At 39.4% G+C, this 22440-nt stretch overlaps 1 protein-coding gene across 5 annotated transcripts in view; it reads right to left on the minus strand.

Moving 5' to 3' along the window:
• Positions 1 to 5195: 5195 nt before the first annotated feature.
• rtn1 (reticulon 1) overlaps positions 5196 to 22440 on the minus strand; it is a 134115-nt gene continuing 116870 nt past the window's right edge. For all 5 annotated transcript variants that reach the window (XM_033027392.1, XM_033027393.1, XM_033027394.1 and 2 more), the window contains 6 exons: positions 17394 to 17601; positions 14291 to 14429; positions 11424 to 11493; positions 9358 to 9404; positions 9193 to 9251; positions 5196 to 5843 (listed from right to left, as the gene is read on the minus strand). In XM_033027392.1, coding sequence (XP_032883283.1) covers positions 5801 to 5843; positions 9193 to 9251; positions 9358 to 9404; positions 11424 to 11493; positions 14291 to 14429; positions 17394 to 17601 — 566 coding nt within the window. In that variant the 3' untranslated portion in view covers positions 5196 to 5800. The remainder of the gene's footprint in view (positions 5844 to 9192; positions 9252 to 9357; positions 9405 to 11423; positions 11494 to 14290; positions 14430 to 17393; positions 17602 to 22440) is intronic.

Below are 22440 nucleotides of genomic sequence, written 5' to 3' on the forward strand. Positions count from 1 at the left end.
GTTTTTTTTGCCAAGGACAACAGATATTTGCCAAGCCTTCATCACTCTTTCACCTGCAGCACCAGTATCTTGTGCATCTGTTGGTCTCCATTCTACCACAGACTTTCTTTTTGGTCTCTCCTTCTCAGATACTTAAAACATTTTTGTTTGCCTATTTTTCCTTCTGATGATGACAGGTCACCAACTTCCATTGAACCTGAGGGGTAACATTTTCCACATGTATGTGGAATGAGCTGCCAGAGGAGGTAGTTGAGGCAGGTCCTTAAAATAAATCTGGATCGGTTCATGAATAAGAAAGGTTTAGAGGGATATGGGCCAAACACAGGCAGGTGGAACCACTGTAGATGGGGCTTCTTGGTCGACATGGGAAAGTTGGGTGAAAGGGTCTGTTTCTGTGCTGTATGATTGGTTCCCGTTGTGACGTGAGTCACGGCAATCCTCATCCAACTGCAAGCGCTGCCGGCAAGTGGGAGCGCGACTGCGACGTTTTTAAAGTTTAAAATGGCAATAACTTGTAAAATATAAGATCAATGTGAACATATCTCTCTCCCTCTTCAGTCCCCTATTCCCCTCCTCTATTATCCTCCCTCTCCACACCCTCCACCAACCCTCCTGCTTCCTTCCTTTACCCCTTCCCTTCTCTCCTCTATCTTCCCCCTCCCCTATTACCTCACCATCCCTCTTCCTACCCCTATCCTCCCTCATCCCCCAGCACTCGCTTCCCCTCCTTTCCTCTCTCCTCTCCCACCCCCTCACCTCCCCTACTGCCCTCCTCTACCACTATCCCCCACTCCGCTCCCTCCCTACCCTCTCCTCTCCCTCCTCACCTCCCCAGGATCTCGATGTAAACCACCGCCGGCCCCATTTTCTCTACCACGTCGGCAATGAAGTTGTACTTGAGGCGGGGGCTGCCGGAGGGGACGGGCCCAACCACCTTGAGCCAGGGAAAGGGGAGGGACAGGCCGAGGCTGCGGCCTAGTCCTTGCCCCGGGTCCCGCTCCTCTCCCTCCCCGCGTGCCCACAGCTGCAGCGTCGCCCCCATCAGACGCAGCCCCAGCCTTAGCGCCGCGGTCATTTCAAATCCTGTAAGCGAGGATACCATGCCCACTGTGCATGTGCAGGGAGACTTTGTTATTTTAAAATTAAACCTTCCCCCTATCCCTCCCAACCACAATGAAAATCGCAATTTTTTTTTTAAATAACCTAAACATAATGTGAGCCGTAAATGAAAACTGAAGAATTTGATAAAATCTGAGTGTTTTTGAAAATAGCGATTTTGTTAATGTAAATGAAATTCAGGATCCCATCGTGACGTCATTGTTAATAAAAACGGTAGAATTTGATTAAAACTTTTTTTTTCAAATCACAATTTTTAATGTCAATGAGATTTGGGGTCCCATTGTGACGTCATTGTAACATGGCTGACGGGCAGGGCAAGTGGAAAAGTGGTTTTTGTAAAGTTTAAAATGTCAATAACTTGCAAAATATAACATCAATCCGAACGAAACTTGCTACAGCACATCACAGGATAATGATGGGCAAGGTGGGCCAAAAATTGTAGCACTATCGTATACTGTTTTGGGATATCACATCCAAGCACGCACGCACACAAACAAACAAGATGAGAGTTTTTAAAATATATTATATATTTATATACGGCAAATAGTCTTTGATATATTTTCTTGTATTATATAAAGTTATTTCATTTGTAGTGCTTTATTTGTATTTATTGTAACAACTACATTGTTTGAATAAGCACACTGTGCTCTCCTACTCTTGAGTAGGTTCAGGCCAAATTCAGAGAACAGATATATATGGGGAACTACTTATAGTGATGAAATAATGCATTACTAGACTCACCATTTCCAATTAGCAGTCATCATGTATAAACTACAATGAGATCTGATAATATTTGAGCCATGTGTCAGTCACAGAGCACAAAAACTGGCTCCTTGTCCAACTATATCCTTACTCGCTAACATATCTATCCCATTTTCCAGCACTAAGATTGTGCCCTTCTATGTCATGGTGTTTTCAAGGTTTCATCTAAATGGTATAAAGAACATTTTGGAAAAATAAAAGACCACAGTATATTATTTACAAGTTCATTGACAATAAAAGGAAAGCTGCTCTGTGAATGAAATTAAATCAGGTCACAGAAAATATAAAATAAGCAGTTCAATAAACCCCAATTTACAGACCTGCATAAAGCAGGACTCTTGCATAATATATCTGTGGATTTGTACAAAATATAAATAGAAATAATGGCTTATTAAGGAACAGAAATGATTGTTAGGCAGTTAAAAAGCTTTAATAGTTAATTCAGATGTGAAATATATATTTTTACGAAATTCATCGTTTGTAGAAATGAGTGCAGTCAGCTCTCAGCTCCACAACCAGATCAGATAGCTGACAGTCTTGGCCATAACAAGCTTGCATCTCCCTCAACGTCAGCTTTCCACAATCAGCATTTGTCTGATTGCAGTTTCTCTGATCGTAATGGCTATGTTTTTTTAGCACTTGACAAATCAGTCACTTACCAGTCATCATTTAAATTTAATATTTAAACATCTTTCATTTTTAAATTTTTATTCATCACGGGATCGCCGTGAGGGAGGTGGGGGTTGAACAATGGACAATGGGGGGGTGGTGATACATAATTAAAATATCACAAGGAATTGGGAATGAATAGGAATATGAATACTTTATTGTCAGTGGCGCAGTGAAATTATTTGCTTGCACACACAATGTATACAAATAGCAACCACCTACGGCGCTGACAAAGTTACAAAGCACGCCAGCTCCTCCTTTAGTTTCTTCCCCCCACCCCCCCCCACAACAGGGGGAACTTGTGTGCAGGGTGGGAGGGACAAAAGGGGGAGTCGGCGTGCTTTGTAACTTTGTCAGCACTGTAGGTGGTTGCTATTTGTATACATTGTGTGTGCAAGCAAATAATTTCACTGCGCCTAGTCACCTGTGACAATAAAATATTCGTATTCCTATTCCTTCCTAATTCCTTCTGATACATCATTAAAATATTTTCATGTCTATAGTTTGGAACTAAATTAAATTGAAGGAGATGTGATTTTGTGCTATTCATTACCCTGAAATTGAAGTGCACCGCTTATAATTTACATTAAATCTTAATACATGGTCACTGTAGAAATTATGATTGTTAAAAATAAAACCAGGCCTATCCTCACCCTCTGCTAAAGTTCTAGCATTTGCTGTAGTCTGGTTCCACAGGTGCAGCAGCCTTTGGTAAAGTGAAGGTGACAGATGGGTCTTGGAAGGTATAAGCTGGTTTCAGCAGGAAAAAAATGAAGAGCCACGGGGACTTTTACTAAGGAACCATAAAGAGCAGATGGAAAATGTTCTGGTGTGATATTTTCAGAGATACAATACTCAATTACACACTATGTGAGATTTTAACTACTTCTGCATAAACCTATGTGTTGCTGTTTTTAAATTTATGTGCTTCTGCACCGTACTTGCGCATATGACAATAAACTCGATTTGACCTAACTAAATAAAAATCAAATATGGGTCTTTTTGGTTTCCCAGACGTGTGTGTTTATTTTTTTTTATTTCCCAGGGAAGGATATATTATAAGACAGATCATCTTAATTCTTAATTCTTAATTCGTCTTAATTCTCACCACCCCTCAACATCAAAAATCATGAATGTCTCTGATGCAGATGTGCCCAAAATAGAGCAAAAGTCTCACTCCACATACACAACCCTCGTCACTGCTGATCAGATGGGGCAGCTTTGGGGCACAAGCTAAAATTAATGGATGTTTTTGTGAACACAGAGTTCCAGTTTTTAGACACATCAGGGTGAATTGAGCTAGTTGTCAGCTGTGGCTGGTTCAGTTTGCCCTGGATTGCCACACATGCATGACTAAATTGATTTACCTGAAGCATATTAGACCACCACACCCATCTGACCCTCCACATCCACCAAAGTCTGGGCAACTGACCAGGTCTTGCATGAGCCAGCCCAATTACACCGGCCTCTCAAGAGACAAAGCCAGTCCAGACTGTAAAATGTCAGATGGCTGCAAAGGTCCTATTTGGAATGTGTTTATGCAGCTGTAATCAATTCCTGGTGGGAATTGACACGGCATAAGATGGTCGGAAGCAAAGGAGACTGCAGATGCTGGAATCTGGAGCAGTAAAATAAACTGCTGGAGATACTTAGTGGGCCAAGCAGCATCTGTGGAGGGAAATGACCTGGCAGCATTTTGGGATGAGACCTTCATTTAGACAGAGTAGAGGTGATATATCCGATATAAAGAGATGATGCGGAGGGATAGGGGAGGAGCTGGCAAGCGATAGTTGGACCAGGCTGAGGAAGGCGTAGTTAATCGGCAGCTGGAGTCAAGTGGGGAGGGTAGGATGGAGCCTGCAACTGAGGCTGGGAGGAGATGTGGATACAACGACAGGTTATCGATTATGGAATTTGAACACATTCAAGAAATTCACTTAATTTGTCTGTTTATTCCACTTTATATGAAGTCTAAAATACCACCTCCAAAATCACTCTTGCCTCTGCTGTCTTTTTGATCATTTTTTTAACATTTATATATTCTGCTTCTGTGTTACTAACACTCACATGTGACTCTGACTCACTCCTAAGTTCTTCTCAATTACATAATTCCACAAATTTGATGTTCATTCTTTTTATTTCAACTATTTACATTTTTGTGTAAACAATTATTTGGGCCAAACCTTGATCTATCTTTTCGGACGTTGGGCCCCGATGGTATTTTTACTCACATCTGAATGGGATACATGCAAGGTTGCACTGTTTGTCAGGCTGTTAGGAAATGAATAATTTATCTGGAGCTCATTCGTGCTCATTTTAAAAAGGCTCACATGAGTGCTCCCTTCTGCACCCCATCTCAATGGTATAAAACAACTTTAAAAGCCTCCAGTTTTCAGAACTTACCTTGCGACACAGGGCTTTCTTCATATTTGGCCATTGTGACCTTTTCTTTAAGCAGTGGCCACTTTCACACACAAACAATCAAGCAGTTGGCCACATTTATTGAATAAGGGTTTAAAGTTAAAATATGACTATCTTTCAATCCAATCTCTTTTCCAGGTTTGTTATTCATCCCCAGTATTAATAAACATTGGTAATTTAAATAACCAGAAACTGCAACGGAGGGAAAAAAAGTCAGAAACTTCTCATGTTTCCATACTCCTTTAATAGTATGACAATCGTTCGAAAAACATGAGCTTTATATTTCTTTAGTTTACAAAACCAGATGCCACAATAACAGTACAGAATCCTTAGAACTTTTGTGCTGGATAAACACCAAAACATCAATCCACTGTTCTATTGTTTTACTCAATAAAGCCAAAACTGACTTAGTGACTTTGGAGCAATTAGACTATTGCAGAAGTGCACTAAAGCAGAAATGCCCTAGCCACAAGTAACATTAAAAGTTATAAGCACTGCCATAGCAGCAGAAAACACTAGAAAGGTAAATGGAATTAAGACTCTTAATGTCATGCATTTGTTTAGAAGCAACACAAAAACACATCTATTACAATTATTGTTACTTAATTTTTCTTACTATACTTAGTGATCAACACAAGTGATTGCAGATATTCTAACCATTTGGAAACAGCAGGGAGGAGGACTGTCTCGTGCTGCACGTTTCTAAAATCATGATGCTGACAAATGGGACAACAACTCTCCAAGGCATGTCGAATTAATTTGACAAATACAGAACTGCTTCTGCTTCAGGCACCCTCTCTCGTGCCCACAGTCTCCCTTCCTGTTCCTCTTACTCGGTCTTTCTTTTGGCACCTGGGATTTTGGCTTGAATCCTGAGCGAAAGATGAAATAAAATACAGGGTTTGAGTGGAATTGGAGAGCAAACAAATTTATAAAATCATGCGACTCAGGTGAGAGCCAGCAGATGAGCTGGAGGGATACCAAAGTGAAACACAGGTCCTCCACAGGTTACGACTGCCCAATTAATGTACAGAGCATAGACACAAAAAGCTGGAGTGACTCAGCGGGTCAGGCAGCTTCTCTGGAGAAAAGGAATAGGACTTTTCGGATCGAGACCCTTCTTCAGAGTGAGAGTCAGGGGATAGGAAAATGAGAGATATAGACGGTGATGTAGAGATATAGAACAAATGAATGAAATATATGTAAAAAAGTAACAATGATAAAGGCCATTGTTAGCTGTGCACTAGGTGAGAACGGATACAGACAATGAGACTCAACAAGATGACTTTGAAGCTGGTACAACCTGGGTGGGGGAGGGATAGAGAGAGAGGGAATGCAAGGGTTACTTGAAGTTAGAGAAATCAATATTCATACTAATGGTTTTTGACAGAGGGATGGATTTACCAGGTGCTGTGGGGCTGCAAGCATCTTCTGCGGTGTGGGAACAGTTTGTGGCACATCATTGCACCTTGCAGAGAAATCTGAATGGTTGTGTCAAATGGCCTGGTTTAATTATAGGTTGTTCTTGGTTGGCTTATTTTATATTTACATATATTGACAGGCTGCTATATTTCCGACTTGCAAACTGTTCAGGTTACAAACAGCTTTCATGACAGCTGTCGTAACCAGGGGAGGACTGGTAATGAGAGCTCAGTGAACTCCAGCCATTTGGATGAATTTCCCAAGTGATGCTCATTGGGATGAATGGGCCCAAGGATCCCTAAATGTCATGGGATATTGAGAGTTGGATAAGGAAAGAAAAGGAAGTATATAGCAGCAATAGAGACCTGAAAATATAGTGGGCCCTTCATGTGCTATACAAAATGTTGGAAAGTGTGCAAAAAGAAATTAGAATGTCAAAGAAGGTGCACAAAATATAAGCAGCAGACTTGATTAAGGATAATCTCAAATGTCGTGCCCCCCTCTCTTCTAACTTTCTTTATTCTCAACCCTGTACTCCCATCCACAATCAGTCTGAAGAAGGGTCCCAGATGAAAACATTACCATTTTCTCCAGAGATGCTACCTGCTATAACGTGTCAACGGTAGCAGTGACAATCGAACACTGCGGTTTTAATGTTTCACGTGTTTATAATTTTATTAATCCATCTTTATGGATTAAAAACAAATAATAACATTGGGAATTAAAACACATTGGGGGGGGGGGGGTTTGAGAAGACAATCGGTCCGGAATGGATGGATTGAGGCTGGGGAATTAGTGCGTGTTGGTTGGAGTAGGTAAAATTGTGAGGATAAATGGAGGGGGGTCAGTACGGGATGAAACTTGTCCAACAAAAATTGGACCCATGTGATTCAAGGGAAATTGCCAGATTGCGTTAAAAATGAGCTCAGTAATACGAGGTTGTGTGCAATGACGTACTTTTTGATTGAAGTGAGGTGTTGATTGGATGCCCATGGCAAGAGGTATACCACAAGGTTCAGTGCTGTGACCCCTACTGCCTGTTGCATACTTCATGATTTGGATATGATTGTAGGAAAAGTAGTTAGTAAGTTTGTAGATAACACAAACATTGGCAGTGATGTTGGAGAGCGAGGAGGATAATGTTATTGTCAGACTACAGGAGAATATTGATCAATTAATAAGGTAGGCAAAGCAATGCCAGCTGGAATTTAATCCTGATAAGTGTGAGGTACCTCAGAAGGACTACTAATGAAGGATAAGACATTCAATACCTTCAATGGTTGAGGTGTTGCGTATAAGTGTCAGGTAATAATAATAATAATGGATGGGATTTATATAGCGCCTTTCTAATACTCAAGGCGCTTTACATCGCATTATTCATTCACTCCTCAGTCACACTCGGTGGTGGTAAGCTACTTCTGTAGCCACAGCTGCCCTGGGGCAGACTGACGGAAGCGTGGCTGCCAATCTGCGCCTACGGCCCCTCCGACCACCACCAATCACTCACACACATTCACACACAGGCAAAGGTAGTCATGTTGGTCAAAGGCAAAGGCAATCATGTTGTTGGTTTATAAAACGTTGTATTGTGTGCAGTTCTGGTCACCTCATTACAGGATGTTTAGTTTAGCTTTATTATTGTCATGTGTACCAAAGTACAGTGAAAAGCATTTGTTTGCATGCTATCCAGTGAAGGAAAAAATCTATACATGAATACAATAAAGCCATCCACAGTGCATGGATAAAGGAGGCTTTAGAAAGGGTGCAGAAGAGATTTATCAGAATGCTACCTGGAGTACAGGTTATTACCTATAAGAAGACATTAGACAAACCAGGATTGTTTTCTCCAGAGTATTGGAGACTGAGTACACATATACCTGATATATAAGTATACAAAATTACGAGAGATGTTGAAAGGGTACAGAACCTTTATCCCAGGGTGGAACTGTTAAATATTGTACTAGAGAGCATGGCTTCAGAGGGGGAAAGTTTAAAGGAGATGTGCAAGAAAATGTAGTTTTACTCAGAGAGTGGTGGATGTATGGAGGTGATGGTGGTAGCAGATATGATGTTTAAAACATAGCAGTTTATGAGACATTTAGATAATCACATGGATATGCAGCAAATGGAGAGATGTGGATTACATGCAGGCAGAGGAGATTAGTTTAACCTGGAATTATGTTTGGCACAGACATTGTGGGTCAAATGGCCCATTCCTGTGTTGAAGATGTTTTATGTTTCATGAGTAAGAGGTTCTGAGGGGATCTGAAAAAATATTTTTAATCCACCGGTTGGCTTGAATCTAAAATGCACTGCCTGAGTGTGTGGTGGAACCAGTTATTCTTACAAGATTTTAGTACCTAGTTCAGCATTTGAATGGAAATGAGTGCTGGAAATGGCATGAGTATAGATAGGTACTTGATGGTCAGCAGGAAATGGTGGGTCATAGTGCCAATATCTGTACTCTAGGTTGTTGAATCCTCTCTGTTGGATGATGCAATTTAACTTTCATTCCAGTTCATCACAGAATCAATGTTTTGAGCCTACAATATTGCTGCATTATTTTTACAGAATCTGAATATGGTCCCTGTACAGTTCATTCAATATGCCTGACTGCCGTTTCTATTAAAATGAGGTACATCCCATAGAGTTGATAGCAGAGATATATTTGTTTTCAGTGGAAGATTAATAATTAACAGTGGAATAAACAGTGGAAGATTGCAAATTTAGTGATGGAAAGGATACTCGACTTCTTCTCATTTTTGTACTCTATACATTTAAGACCAATGTCAAACTTACTTTGCCACTACAGAGTTAACGTGAGTCCTCACCAGTCCCAAATACTGGTCAATCTGTGCCTGCAAAGATAGAAATATAGCATATGTTACTAAAATAAATATAATAATGTAATACTGTTATTTGAAATTTTAATGTTTGATCATATGAAAATAAATATAGATTTACCTGGTATTTTTCATATACAACAGGCAAGGTAAACATAGAAACAACAGCTAGAAAGAAAATGTAACAAGTTAATTGTTGCATTAATGGTGATTGACCCAATCTCACACAATTACACCAAATAATATAGAAAATTATCCGCATTAGATACTACACTAAAGTTTAAAGTAAAGGATATCATTGGAAAGCAATGTGCTGAAAGGCACGAGGAAGACAGCACATGTAGGACAAACTAATCGCTGAACTGATTGGCAAGAGCATACGACTGGGAGATTTCAAGTCAGGCTATAAAGTTGATTTTTCCTCCTTCTTTCACCCTTTTGGAAGCAGTTGATTATATTTTAGTTACTTTCTCCAAAAGAAACTGGACAAATAACCATGCAAGAATGGGCTGAAGAGCTCCTATAATAGATCAATGCACAGCATTATAAATTACAGGTATAAAGATCAATAGATAAGAAAAGGTTTGAGTCATGCAATGAAACAGCTAAGATAGAATATGCCACTGATCTTTTCTGGGGGAGGAGGGAAAAGCTGTTGCAAGTAATTTATAAGTACTAAGTTAACAATTAAATCAGATTTCTTTTAGCTGGGGGATATGAGGCCCGTGAGAATAGTTCACTAACGTCTGTATCAAGTATGACCAAAATATCTTTGCCCATATACACCTAGTGGAATCAACTAGATTTTAAGGAACTCTGCACAAGTATGTGATAGGAGCCAGAACAAAAAAACTAAGGGATGGGTTACAAGCCTAGCTTGAGGCATGCATGGCAAAGGAGCCACATATAATTGATCGACTATACAGTTTGTTATGCCACTGTGCACGATCCGTTTACCATTAGGATTATCTTTCACGTGTGTGCTTGGTAGTACATTCTACTCATCAACATGGTGTAAGAATCAAATTGGACATTGAGAGTAATCTAATTTTTAGTAAATCCCTTCACTGGAGTTTCACAGTACACAGAGGGACATAGAGCAAGTGGTTGTCTGGATTAAGACTATTTATTAATACCGTAGTCACATCGAAAGCACACCCACGTCCCAAAGGTATCTCAAAGCTGGTATGCAAGAATAGAAATATGGCATGTGAAAAATACTAAAGGATCTCACCGAGAAACTGTCAGACAGAGTTCACTAATCTTGGCCACAGAGTGGGCATGAGATGTTCTTGATGGCTACATGGGGTTATCTATCCATGTTCCATTGTTGCCCAAGGCCACCCATGAGCTCAACAACCAGGGCTGAAAAACTTGGCACAGATCAACCACCTTGGCAGTCTTCCCCTCAATTGAATAATCTGGCACAATGCATTATTTCTGAATGAAAGCACCAAGATTGCTACAAGGCAAACGAGATTTACTCCAACTGGCTTGATAGTCACAGATAGCATATGTGCACATTGGATGGGAGGGCAGAGGCTGTGCAGATTCACACAACAAAGCTACTTGCATATTACCAATGACATCCTGCAGTTGGTGAATCCACTGTGGGCAACTTGCACATGAAAGCAGTAATTATAAAGAAGCTCACTGAAGATCATGGCTAATCATAGCTTATTTAGAGCACCACATTTGATTTACATATTTATAATTAAGCACTCATTTTTGCCAAACTTTAGAGCCATTTGACCCAACAGAACAAGTGAAGATGAGAAGTGTGTACGAAGGAACTGCAGATGCTGGTTTACACCGAAGTTAGACACAAAATGCTGGAGTAACTCAGCGGGTCGGGCAGCTTCTCTGGAGAAAAGGAATAGGTGACATTTCGGGTCTAAAGAAGGGTCGGGACCCAAAATGTCACCTATTCCTTTTCTCCAGAGATGCAGGTGGCGATGAAGAGATTGAATTCCTAACTCCGATTTATGAACATCCGATACGTATTCTGTTTTCCGATTAACCTTGCTGTTCGGTTATTTTAACACTGGCGTTAGAAGCTCAAGACCCACGAGGTTGCTAAATAAAGTACAACCTGAGCAAATGTTGCAATTTTATCCTTTACTTGAAACAAGCAGAGCAACAAAATTAATCAATTAACTGTTATATTATATATTAGAATATAATTACCCATAATCATCAAAGTCAAGCCATTGAAGATAGCTCCAACATAGGTCAGCAGCCACATCAGGACTGCAAACTTGAAAATGGAAATTAAAGTGAATATGAGAACACAAGGCTGAATCACAAATACAAATCATGTTCATCTTTAAATTATTGCTAATAGTTCTCCAATCTTCCAATCCAGAAACAAATATCTGAAAATATTTTTGATGAACTACTGAAAATGCCACATTATTTTTATTTACCTGCACTGTCATACATATCAACGATACAATCCTTTCACCAATTTTGTCATTTAAAAAAAAAGTAAGAGACCCTTATGAACAATGTTATTTTGCTGAAAATAATGCCCAACTCTGGTTCCGTTGTGAATAGCAACAAGATGGTAAGCTCTTCCTCTCAAAAAGTGTTGAAACGTCTTTTATTTTTAGATCACCCAAGAAACTACATTTAACCCAGATTCTTTACTTGACCGACAACAACCTTTGGCCTTCACACTCTACATTCGCACCCAACATCAAGTGCAAAGCAGCAATGACATTTCTAATAATGAATTAGCAGCTCTGTTGCCTGGGCTGATTATCTAGCATCAACATTTCTATTGCTCTCCAATCTAATTTCCTTTACATTTACCATTCTCTGCTTCCATCTAGTCCCTCATGTTCTGTTTAAATCTTTCCCCTCTCACCATTAACCTCTGTCCTCCAGTTATTTATTTCCCAATGCTAGGGAAAAGACTGTGATTTTATACACCTCCGTGAGACTATGCATCAACCTCCTCTGCCCCAAGTCCAACCTCTCTCTATAAGACTGCCCAACCTCTCTCTATGACTCAGTTCCTTGAGTTTTTACAACATCCTAGTAAATCCTTTCTGTACTCTGACCAAAACTGAACACAATACACCAACTGCAGTCTCACCAATTTCTTGTGTGACTGCAGCACACCATCCTGACTTCTATACTCAATGACTTATTGATGAAAGCCAAAGTGATAAAAAGCCTTCCTCATCACATGTCCACCTGTGATCCACTTTCAGGGAAGTATATACTTGTATTCCAAGGTCCCTCTGTTCTACAACATTCACAATACCGTTCACTATGCATTTACCCAATCTCTGTTCCTCATAATTGTATACACCTGCTCAACATCACACCCCCCCACCCCCCCCCCCCTCGGCTCCAAGGAATTATTGTCCTAGCCTACCCTATAATTCAGTTCATCAAGGTCTGGCAAGATTCTTATGAATCCTTTCTGCTTTCACTCTATGATGGTTTCAATAAAAAAGTGATCTTATATATTCTAATGGATTAAAGTATAAAATATATTCTTAACACAAAAAATATTTTGATAGCAAAACATAAATAGTAAATGCTTTATGTTATTTTTAAAAGTGGGCTTCTGTCCAGATTCATCAAAGCTTCACATTGTAAAATAAAATTGGAACCATCTATCAATGGGAAATGATCCTAATGCAGACCATTCAAGCAAATATTGCTCAGTGATTTATTTGTATACAAAGGCTACAAAAACAGTCTACATTATTTAAGTACATTATCTCAATGTTGCAGATTGCCCTTCAACGAGGTTAACGAGCATAAATAGCCAGCAGGCATGTTCTCCAGTTCAGTTCAGTCTGCTGAACCTTCTGCGATTCCTGTATCACTGAACAAATGTCAAATTGAGCTCAGAGGCTTGGAGGCAACAGCCATTTCTCTGATGTCTTACGAGTGTTTTAAATTTATCCTTTCAGCTCCTGAACTCCAAATTCTGCTAATTGTTTTGTTCTTTTTTAAAAGTGCAGTCCAAATAATTTCCTGTACTCTTGCAAAATATGGTATTCCAACACCAGAAATATCCTCCTCTCCGCTCTTCTTTCAACATTTCCTTCATGACCAGGGACAAGGACTGTACCCTTTGACAACTCCCTTGTCTGCTCTTTCACCTCCGCCAACCTGCTTCTTCCCACAACACTCTCCAATGCAGCCACAGGAGACCCAAACCATTTTTATTTTCTGATATTTTAAAGGAGGTAGTTGAGGCAGGTGCAAAAACAACATTTAAAAGATATTTGGGAGTTTCATGGATAGGAAAGGTTTAGAGGGATATGTGGCAGGTGGGAATCATCTGCCTTATTAGTTCTTTACTTGGGTTGGTGGTAACTTTTTTTGTGGTGATGCTCCTACGAAGTGCACTAGGATGTCTTGCATAATTTAAGATGTTAGATAAATTAATTATTAGTGTTATTTTGTAACACAAAAGATCAAAAATCAATTTCAGCCAAAGATGATTTTCTTTAAAGTGTGTGCAGAGAAATATTGTTCTTTCCCTAAAGAACTTTGGAATGGTAAATGTATAAATTTCCAGTAAGGTTAGATGAAGGAAAGAATACTAATACAATAGGTCAAATATTAAAATATTTCCTGCACTCTACTCTGTTGAATCATTTTATTTTTTAAATAGCCATTTTGCATCTGAAGAATTATTTACAAGAATTTCAGGTCGGCCCAAAAGTGGTATAATTTAGATGATGGGAGCATTATTGAAAATCACAAATAAACATTGTTTCTACAGGAGGAGTAGCCTTTGATTTGATGGAAAAACAAATTGCTAGTTTTTACACTGTGTGCGAAATATCTGGACCTTTGTCATATAACAACAACAGAGAAGGGAATGCATCACTTATAATCATTAAAACAATTATTAAAAATTCAAATGAATGTAGAAGATTTTTTTTTAAATGATACTCTCGGTGAGAGATAATGAGCATCTTCACAATGGCAAAATGGTAATGCTAATTCTTTTCACAGACTGGAAATTCAATCAATGGGTCTTCCTATTTGAGTCTTAAAACAGAAAAACCTTTTGCGCTTACTTTCAGGGAATCCACAAGGTCCTGCACAAGGAACAGCCGTCGCAGTTCTTTGACCGTACTGTTTACATACACCAGCGCAGAATCGGCATACTTTTGAATCTGCTCTTCAGAGAGGGTAGAATCCAAATCCAAGTAAGATCTGCCAATGTAAAAATAACCTTAATTTAAAAAAAATACACCAAGAAACTTTAACAGGGGTGGGGGGAGGCAGTTGTGGTCCGGAGATGTCGAGACATTTTTATTCATATATTCTTGTAAATTAAAGCCATCTATTTACCACTTAAGCCATAATTAAACACGTTAAGCCCAAATATCACTATAACATATTTTATATTATCACATGTTGAAACAGTAATAACCTGCATCATCACTAATGTATTCATAGTTAAATCTGTGTTTATTTGCCATTTATAAATAAGATCACTACAACTGTGGCAAGGACCAATCTGAAACTACGGCTAATGCAATTTTACATTCAGTATTGCAATATTATTTATGGTACAACCAATCTTTGAAAAATATTGACCTATACAATATTGTTTTTTCCTCCACACGCACCCAAAATCATATGTGAGTTTTCAAAGTGATGTGGCAACATTCTGGTCTCTGAGGTCTTGCTCAGACCAACCCAGCCTTTGTCCTTAGCAATGATCAGATATTCATAAAGTAAAGTTTTGATAATAAGAAGTATCTTTTGGACAAGAATTCCAAGCATTTCAATATATTTATTTTATTTTAACAGATTAAAGCTTTTTGTAACTTAATAAACTTGTCAAAAGTAAACAGCCTCATATCATTCAGCACAGATATCCCCCACAAATTAAAGAAACACACCTGATATGTTCAGAAATGGCAAATCAAATGAAAATATTCTCTGTTGCAGTCTTTTTTAAATAACACAGAATGTGTTAGATGAGAGATAAAGAGTTTTCAACATTACTTAGCCCAGTAAACACTTTTAAACTGCAGTCTGAAGAAGGGTTTTGGCCCGAAACGTTGCCTATTTCCTTCGCTCCATAGATGCTGCTGCACCCGCTGAGTTTCTCCAGCATTTTTGTGTACCTTCGATTTTCCAGCATCTGCAGTTCCTTCTTAAACACTTTTTAAAGATTACTAGACCAAGGGGGACCCGTTGGGTCCCGTCCCCTCAACGCATGGTTGCGGGGGAGGGGTGGCAGCCTTCGGCATCACACACACACTAAACACCCCCACACACACCCCCACACACACTTATTTCGCTCCTTTTACCCCTATCCACTCACGCATAACTCCCAACTGCGCAGGCGCGGCTAGAGAGGGGGGCTGGGGTGGAGAGGGAGGGGGAAGGGGGTAGAGAGGGAGAAGAAGGGGGTAGAGATTGAGGGGTGGGGGGAGGGGCGCGGTAGGGCCACGTAACTCGCAGCTCGTGGAAAACAGTGGGGCTGCGCGATGAACATTCTGTGCAGCTTGTCACGAGGAGCAGAGGCATTGTGATGTCATCCAGCTCGCTTCAGCACATAAGATTTTAGAAAGCAATTTTAGTAAAAAACTCGGGAAATAATAAATCAAATTTTCAGATGAGGAGGTTTTTGAGATCATGAGGTAAATTTCTACCGGAATATGTAAAAATGTTGGGTTTTCAAGGAGATATGAATCAAAGAAAAAGTTCAAGCAAGCATGCAAACCCACAAGTAAACATCCAAGATCAGAGTTTTATAATAATACTGGACCAAGTGCTGACCGGTTGGGTCTGTTCCCCCAACATGCGTTTGCAGGGGGGGGGGGGGGGCAAGCGGCATCACGCACACTAACCACCCCCACATACACACACACTTACTACCTCCCTTGATATTATATTAATATTATTAATTTGCTCCTTTTACCGCATAACCGCCCTATCCACTGACAGATAGCCCCCAACTCGCAGGCGCGTCTAGAGAGGGAGGGGGGGGGGGGGGGGATAGAGTGAGGGCAAGAGACAGAGGGAGATGGGGGGTGGAGTTTTGTGAACAATTTTATTCAAAATCTGGGGTAATAATTGAACAAATTTAGAGAGGATTTCTGAAATCATAAGTAAAATCCCAACCGAAATATGTAACAATCTCCACGTTTTTGCGTCTGGTTTTCGAGGAGATACGTTTCAAAGACAAAACGACACACACACACACAGAGGTCCCCGAACGTTGGGAATTTTTTTCGAGCAGAGCCGGGCGTCAGCAACTGTTATGGTCGCTGGCCGGCAGGCGGTGACAAAAACGAGTGAGTGGGGGGGGTAGGATTTTATTTTAAAATGTGTACATTAAAATGTCCAAATGTTTTGAGGAGTGCATGATTGAATGTAAAAGTGAATTAGCTAGCGAAATGGAAAAAAATCACGGAGTTTCAGCGTGTGGTTTTGGCGGACCAAGGAATCAAAGGCCGAATCTGACACCCACAAATAAACACACACACACACACACACAGAGTTTTAATAGTATATAGATAGATATGCAATCTTCCAAATGTGTTTGTCTAAAATAATCAAAAGTTAGAATTGAAGCTTCAAAGGCAAAATTCTGGAAGAATAATAAGCAACCACAAATAGAGAATGTTCCAAATAACCCCAATTATTATTCAGAATTTGTATCCTTTTGACACCTTTATTTTGAGGAACTATATTGAAGTAGCAACGGATTAAATGCGAAGAAAAATCACATGATGTGAGAAATGTTCTTTTCTTCAGTTGATATACGAATAGGATGGTGTCTAGGTATCCTATCATCTTCAGTAAAATAAAAATCCTACAATAAGTTAAATTGGTCATCATTCAATTAAATGATTGTTTCCAAGATGTCTCTCAGTGAGAAATGACTGCATTACCTTACAAAATGGTTGCCATTCGTAATTATTTTGAGATTTTGACCCTTTGAGATTTCTTCATACGATTTCTTCATCATGGAAGTACAATATTGCCTCACTGCCACTGTCCTCATGTTAATAGCCTGATTTAAGAGTCTTTGTAAATTCCAATTATAACATTTGTGAATTCCGCAGGAAATGTTTTCATTTGACACATCAAAAGGATTATTTGTTGTAACATTATAGGCAAATGCAGTGGAGAAAAAGGAAAGGAACTTGCACTTACTTAAAAGGATGTCCTTCATCGGTCTTCTGCACCGCCTGTAACACTGACTTATAAATTCTGAAGCTGATTGTTGCTGAAAGTGCAGCAAGTGCCAGATAGGCAATCACACTCACAACACTGAACTGGGTCAGTGAAAATAACAGGAGAAGCACACTTCCAAAGACAATTCCCGTCTGTTTGATGTCATGCCAGTACAGCAGGTCAATAACTGCGAAGGGAAAAAAAACACATAAAATCAGAAAAAAATCTAATTCAAGGCTAAATATATTAATCATTTTACTGGACGATAATCCAAAAGGAAATATTAAATTGAGTTCAATGCCATGAGCCATTCCACCCATAATATATGGAGAAAATACAACTTTTAAAAATTATATTACAAATTATACCAATTAAAAAAATATACGAAGATACTAAAATAAAGAAATCATAAGAAATTCCAAGTGCTCTTGTTAATATTAAAGAACCAATTATGAAAATCTCTTTGTGGGGAACAGGAACATGTTCTAGATCCATTGCTAAGTATGGAAGTTAAAGTTAAAATTAAGAAAAAATAATGTATATGTTAGTGCCACAAAGTAATTTTTTCAAATAACCTGAATTTTTAAAACATGGCTTCGAGAAACTTTGGTCACAAATTTGTAATCACATCTCCTTTACCAGAAGAAGCAGATGTCAGGGGACCTCAGAGTTTATGTGATTGTGACCATCTTCAATAAAGAAGACAGGTCTGACGATGGTAACTACAGAGAAGTTATGTCACAGGGTGAGTTAATGTCAAGATCCCCTCCATTGCCTCTGCACAGTACCTAAATGTGGTTCCCCAAGTTGAATGGGAACATCAGAAACAGGAGTTGGTGTGTGCCAATAAATCTTGTTGATCTAACCCTGATCTAACCTTGTCGCATCACCAGTCCCTCACCTTCCTCTTATTCCTTGCAGATCAATAACCTAGCTCTTTACCATAGGCAATTCACAATCACAATCACAATCACAATAATACTTTATTAGCCAAGTATGTTTTGCAACATACGAGGAAGTCCATTTACCAAGTCAGTCTTACAAAAAGCAACAGAACACACAAAACACATTTTAACATAAACATCCACCACAGAGACTGCACATTCCTCACTGTGATGGAAGGCAAAAAAAAGTTCAATCTCTTCCCTTGGAAGTCTTGAAGTTTATGATGCTCTGCGAGCAAGAATCACTTTTATTTAATAGCCTCATTTATGATGCTTTGCAGTTTTACTTGAAAATCATGATATGCAAATTTATTCCTGAGGAATATTAAATGTCCAATTTCCCTCAAAATAATTAATCAATTCAGCACTGTAGGGGACTAAATTCTAGAACCTCATAAAACAGGTGTGACGATTATCATGGGCTACTGACCAACCCCACTGATGAAATGGATGCTGTGAATCAACTTTATGTTGCCTGTTCATTTCAATGAGTTCAGTACTGGCTAACACCGATACATTATTGATTAGTTTGTGCATTATCATGTAATTAATATAATGAACAGCCAGCTCCTGTTAAAGAAGCTAACTTGTCTGAGATGGAGTACAGTGTATTCAGAAAGTATTCAGACCCTTTGCTATGTCACTCAAAATTGAGCTTAGGTTCATCCTGTTTCCATTGATTATCCTTAAGATGTTTCTACAACTTGATTGGAGTCCACCAGTGATAAATTAAACTGATTGGACATGATTTGGAAAGGTACACACCTGTCTATATAAGGTCCCACAGTTGACAGTGCATGACAGGAGCAAAAAGCAAGTCATGAAGAAATTGTCTGTAGACCTCCGAGACAGGATTGTGTCGAGACACAGATCTGAGGAAGGGTATAAAACAATTTCTGCAGCATTGCAGGTCCTGAAGAGCACAGTGGTCTTTCTTAAATGGCAGAACTTTGGAACCACCAGGACATTTCATAGAGCTGGGAGACCCTTCTAGAAGAACAACTATATCTGCAGCTCTCCACCAATCATGCCTTTGTGGTAGAGTGGCCAGACGGAAGCCACTCCTCAGTAAAAAAGCACATGACAGCCTGCTTGGAGATTGCCAAAAGGCACCTAAAGGACTCTCAGACCATGAGAAACAAGATTCTCTGGTCTGATGAAACCAAGATTGAACTCTTTGACCTAAATGCCAAGTGTCACTTCAAATACAGGTGTGTCAAGCTGATAGCCAAGAAGACTGGAGGCTGTAATCGCTTCCAAAGGTGCCTCAACAAAGTATGGAGGAAAAGGTCTGAATACTTATGTAAATGTGATATTTCAGTTATTTCTTTTTAATTACTTTGCAAAAATTTCTAAACACCTGTTTTCGGTTCTTCATTCTAGGGTATTGTGTGTAGAGTGATGATAAAAAATTTTTTTAATCCATTTTAAAATAAGGCTGTAACATAAGAAAATGTGGAAAAAGTGAAGGGGTCAGAATACTTTCTGAATGCACTGCATATAACATGTGAAAGAACAGGCTCCAGGTTCCTTCAGCTGTACCTCTGGTTTCAGATTCTCCTCAATTAACCAACACCCACCATTCATCTAAAATCAATGTCCATCAAATCTAGACTCCTAGCTAACAGTCATGTGCTTCAACTCATCCTCACACACTTAACACCATGGCAAGTTCATACTCAATATCTCATGGCCTGCATGCGCTAAAAACTATTCAATCATAATCTTACGATGGTGACCTCATAGAGGTGTATAAAATCATGAGAGGAATAGATCAGGTAGGTGCACAGAGTTTCTTGCCCAGAGTAGGTGAATCAATGACCAGAGGACATAGGTTTAAGGTGAAAGATTTAATAGGAATCTGAGGGCTAACTTTTTCATACAAAGGGTATATGGAACAAGCTGCCCAGGAAGTAGTTGAGGCAGGGACTATCCCAATATTTAAGAAACAGTTAAGACAGGTACATTGATAGGACAGGTTTGGAGCGATATGGACCAAATGTGTAGGTATGTTGCAAAGCCTACCTGAAGCGTCTTTGAAAATCTGCCGCTGCGGGTGTGCGCGATTTTGGCGCCGTTTAGAGGGGGCGGGTTTAAAACGCGATTTTCTCTAGGCTGTTCAAATCGAAGATGTTCAGCCTAGTTAATTATTAACGAAAAATCGCTGGAAGACCCCGTCGCAAAAGCAATTATTAGGTTTAAAGGCCTTGAATAATAGTTATAGTAGTTTAAAAATCAATCTCTAAACCCGCGACCGCCAGCAACCGCAGGGTCTCATAAAGCAAACCACAGAAGGTAGGTTGTATATTTTTACATTAAAAAGGGCTTCTAAAGATCCCTTTATACAAAGTTTAATATTGCGAGTAGCTCATTTTGGGCCCATTATATCCCGCAGTATTTTTCTGGGCATTTGGGGCACAAATCTACCGCAATGTGAACGTTCTAAACCAGCGCGTTCCACAGGGACCCACTGGAAAGCTGATTTAAATGGGCATTTATTTACAGCAATTGAACACTGAATTCCTTCCATTTGGCCTATAAATTAATGTAAATGAGATTTAAAAATCATGTTTTATTGTGAATTATTTGTGAATATTATTTGGACATTTAGGCTATTTAAAAATGTTAATCATTTATTAAGAAATGGATAGATGTTTAGATCTAGTAATTGAAGTCTGAAATTAGCTACAATTAGGTAACTAACTAATTATATGCTTTAATTTCAGGTCATCCAAGTAAGATTATTTTATATTTGTTTCAGAATGCTTCAATCTATGATAACTGAAAATTTCATTCAGTTCTCTTAATTTTTAAGAAAGTTATGGGCTTTTGACTGTTCACGATCACAACTTTTTTGTTATGTCCATAGAAAATCAATAGGGAACAAGATGCTCATTTCCGAGTATGAAAATGGCCATAACTTTTTAAATACTTGAGATATGAAAGTGAATTAGGTGTCAAATTAAACTTATTTTTATGCTTTATCTGATGGGATAAATTACAGACTTGATTTTTAAAATCTCAAAATTTTGTAACATTGCTAAAATGTGGGCAGGGTGGATTAGTGTAGCTGGGACATGTTGGCCAGTGTGGGCATGTTGGGCCAAAAGGGCCTGTTTCCACGCTGTATCACTCTATAACAACCACATGGTATTTCAATGTCCTCAATCAGACGGGACACATTGGTGGATATCCAAAGTCTAATCTCCAAGAGAGGGATAGCCCTTGCTGCGCTTGTGGTGTAGTAAATGACTGATACCAAATCTTAATCTCTAATCCTTTTTTTCATATAGAAACATAGAAAATAGGTGCAGGAGTAGGCCATTTGGCCCTTCGAGCCTGCACCGCCATTCAATATGATCATGGCTGATCATCCAACTCAGTATCCCATCCCTGCCTTCTCTCCATACCCCCTGATCCCTTTAGCCACAAGGGCCACATCTAACTCCCTCTTAAATATAGCCAATGAACTGGCCTCAACTACCTTCTGTGGCAGAGAGTTCCAGAGACTCACCACTCTCTGTGTGAAAAATGTTTTTTTCATCTCGGTCCTAAAGGATTTCCCCTTTATCCTTAAACTGTGACCCCTTGTCCTGGACTTCCCCAACATCGGGAACAATCTTCCTGCATCTAGCATGTCCAACCCCCTAAGAATTTTGTAAGTTTCTATAAGATCCCACCTCAATCTTCTAAATTCTAGTGAGTACAAGCCGAGTCTATCCAGTCTTTCTTCATATGAAAGTCCTGACATCCCAGAAATCAGTCTGGTGAACCTTCTCTGTACTCCCTCTAAGGCAAGAATATCCTCCATCTCTTCCAATTACAGAAGGTGTTGTGGGAATGTATATCTTGCTATCCTCCCATTCAGGTATGATGTGTTTTTTTTCCCCCTTTCAGATGGACAGCAGACCCACACATCTCCATCATGGACAGTTCACTCTGCTGCCCTCGGGCAAAAGATATTGCAGTATAAGGAACAGAAAGGCCAGGTTTTTCAACAGCTTCTTCCCGAGCCATCAGACTCTTGAATTCCATATAATGCACCGCAACAATTATCAATTTTATCTATCTTGTCTTTTATC

Source organism: Amblyraja radiata, chromosome 9 (assembly GCF_010909765.2).
Source record: "Amblyraja radiata isolate CabotCenter1 chromosome 9, sAmbRad1.1.pri, whole genome shotgun sequence".
NCBI lineage: Eukaryota > Metazoa > Chordata > Chondrichthyes > Rajiformes > Rajidae > Amblyraja > Amblyraja radiata.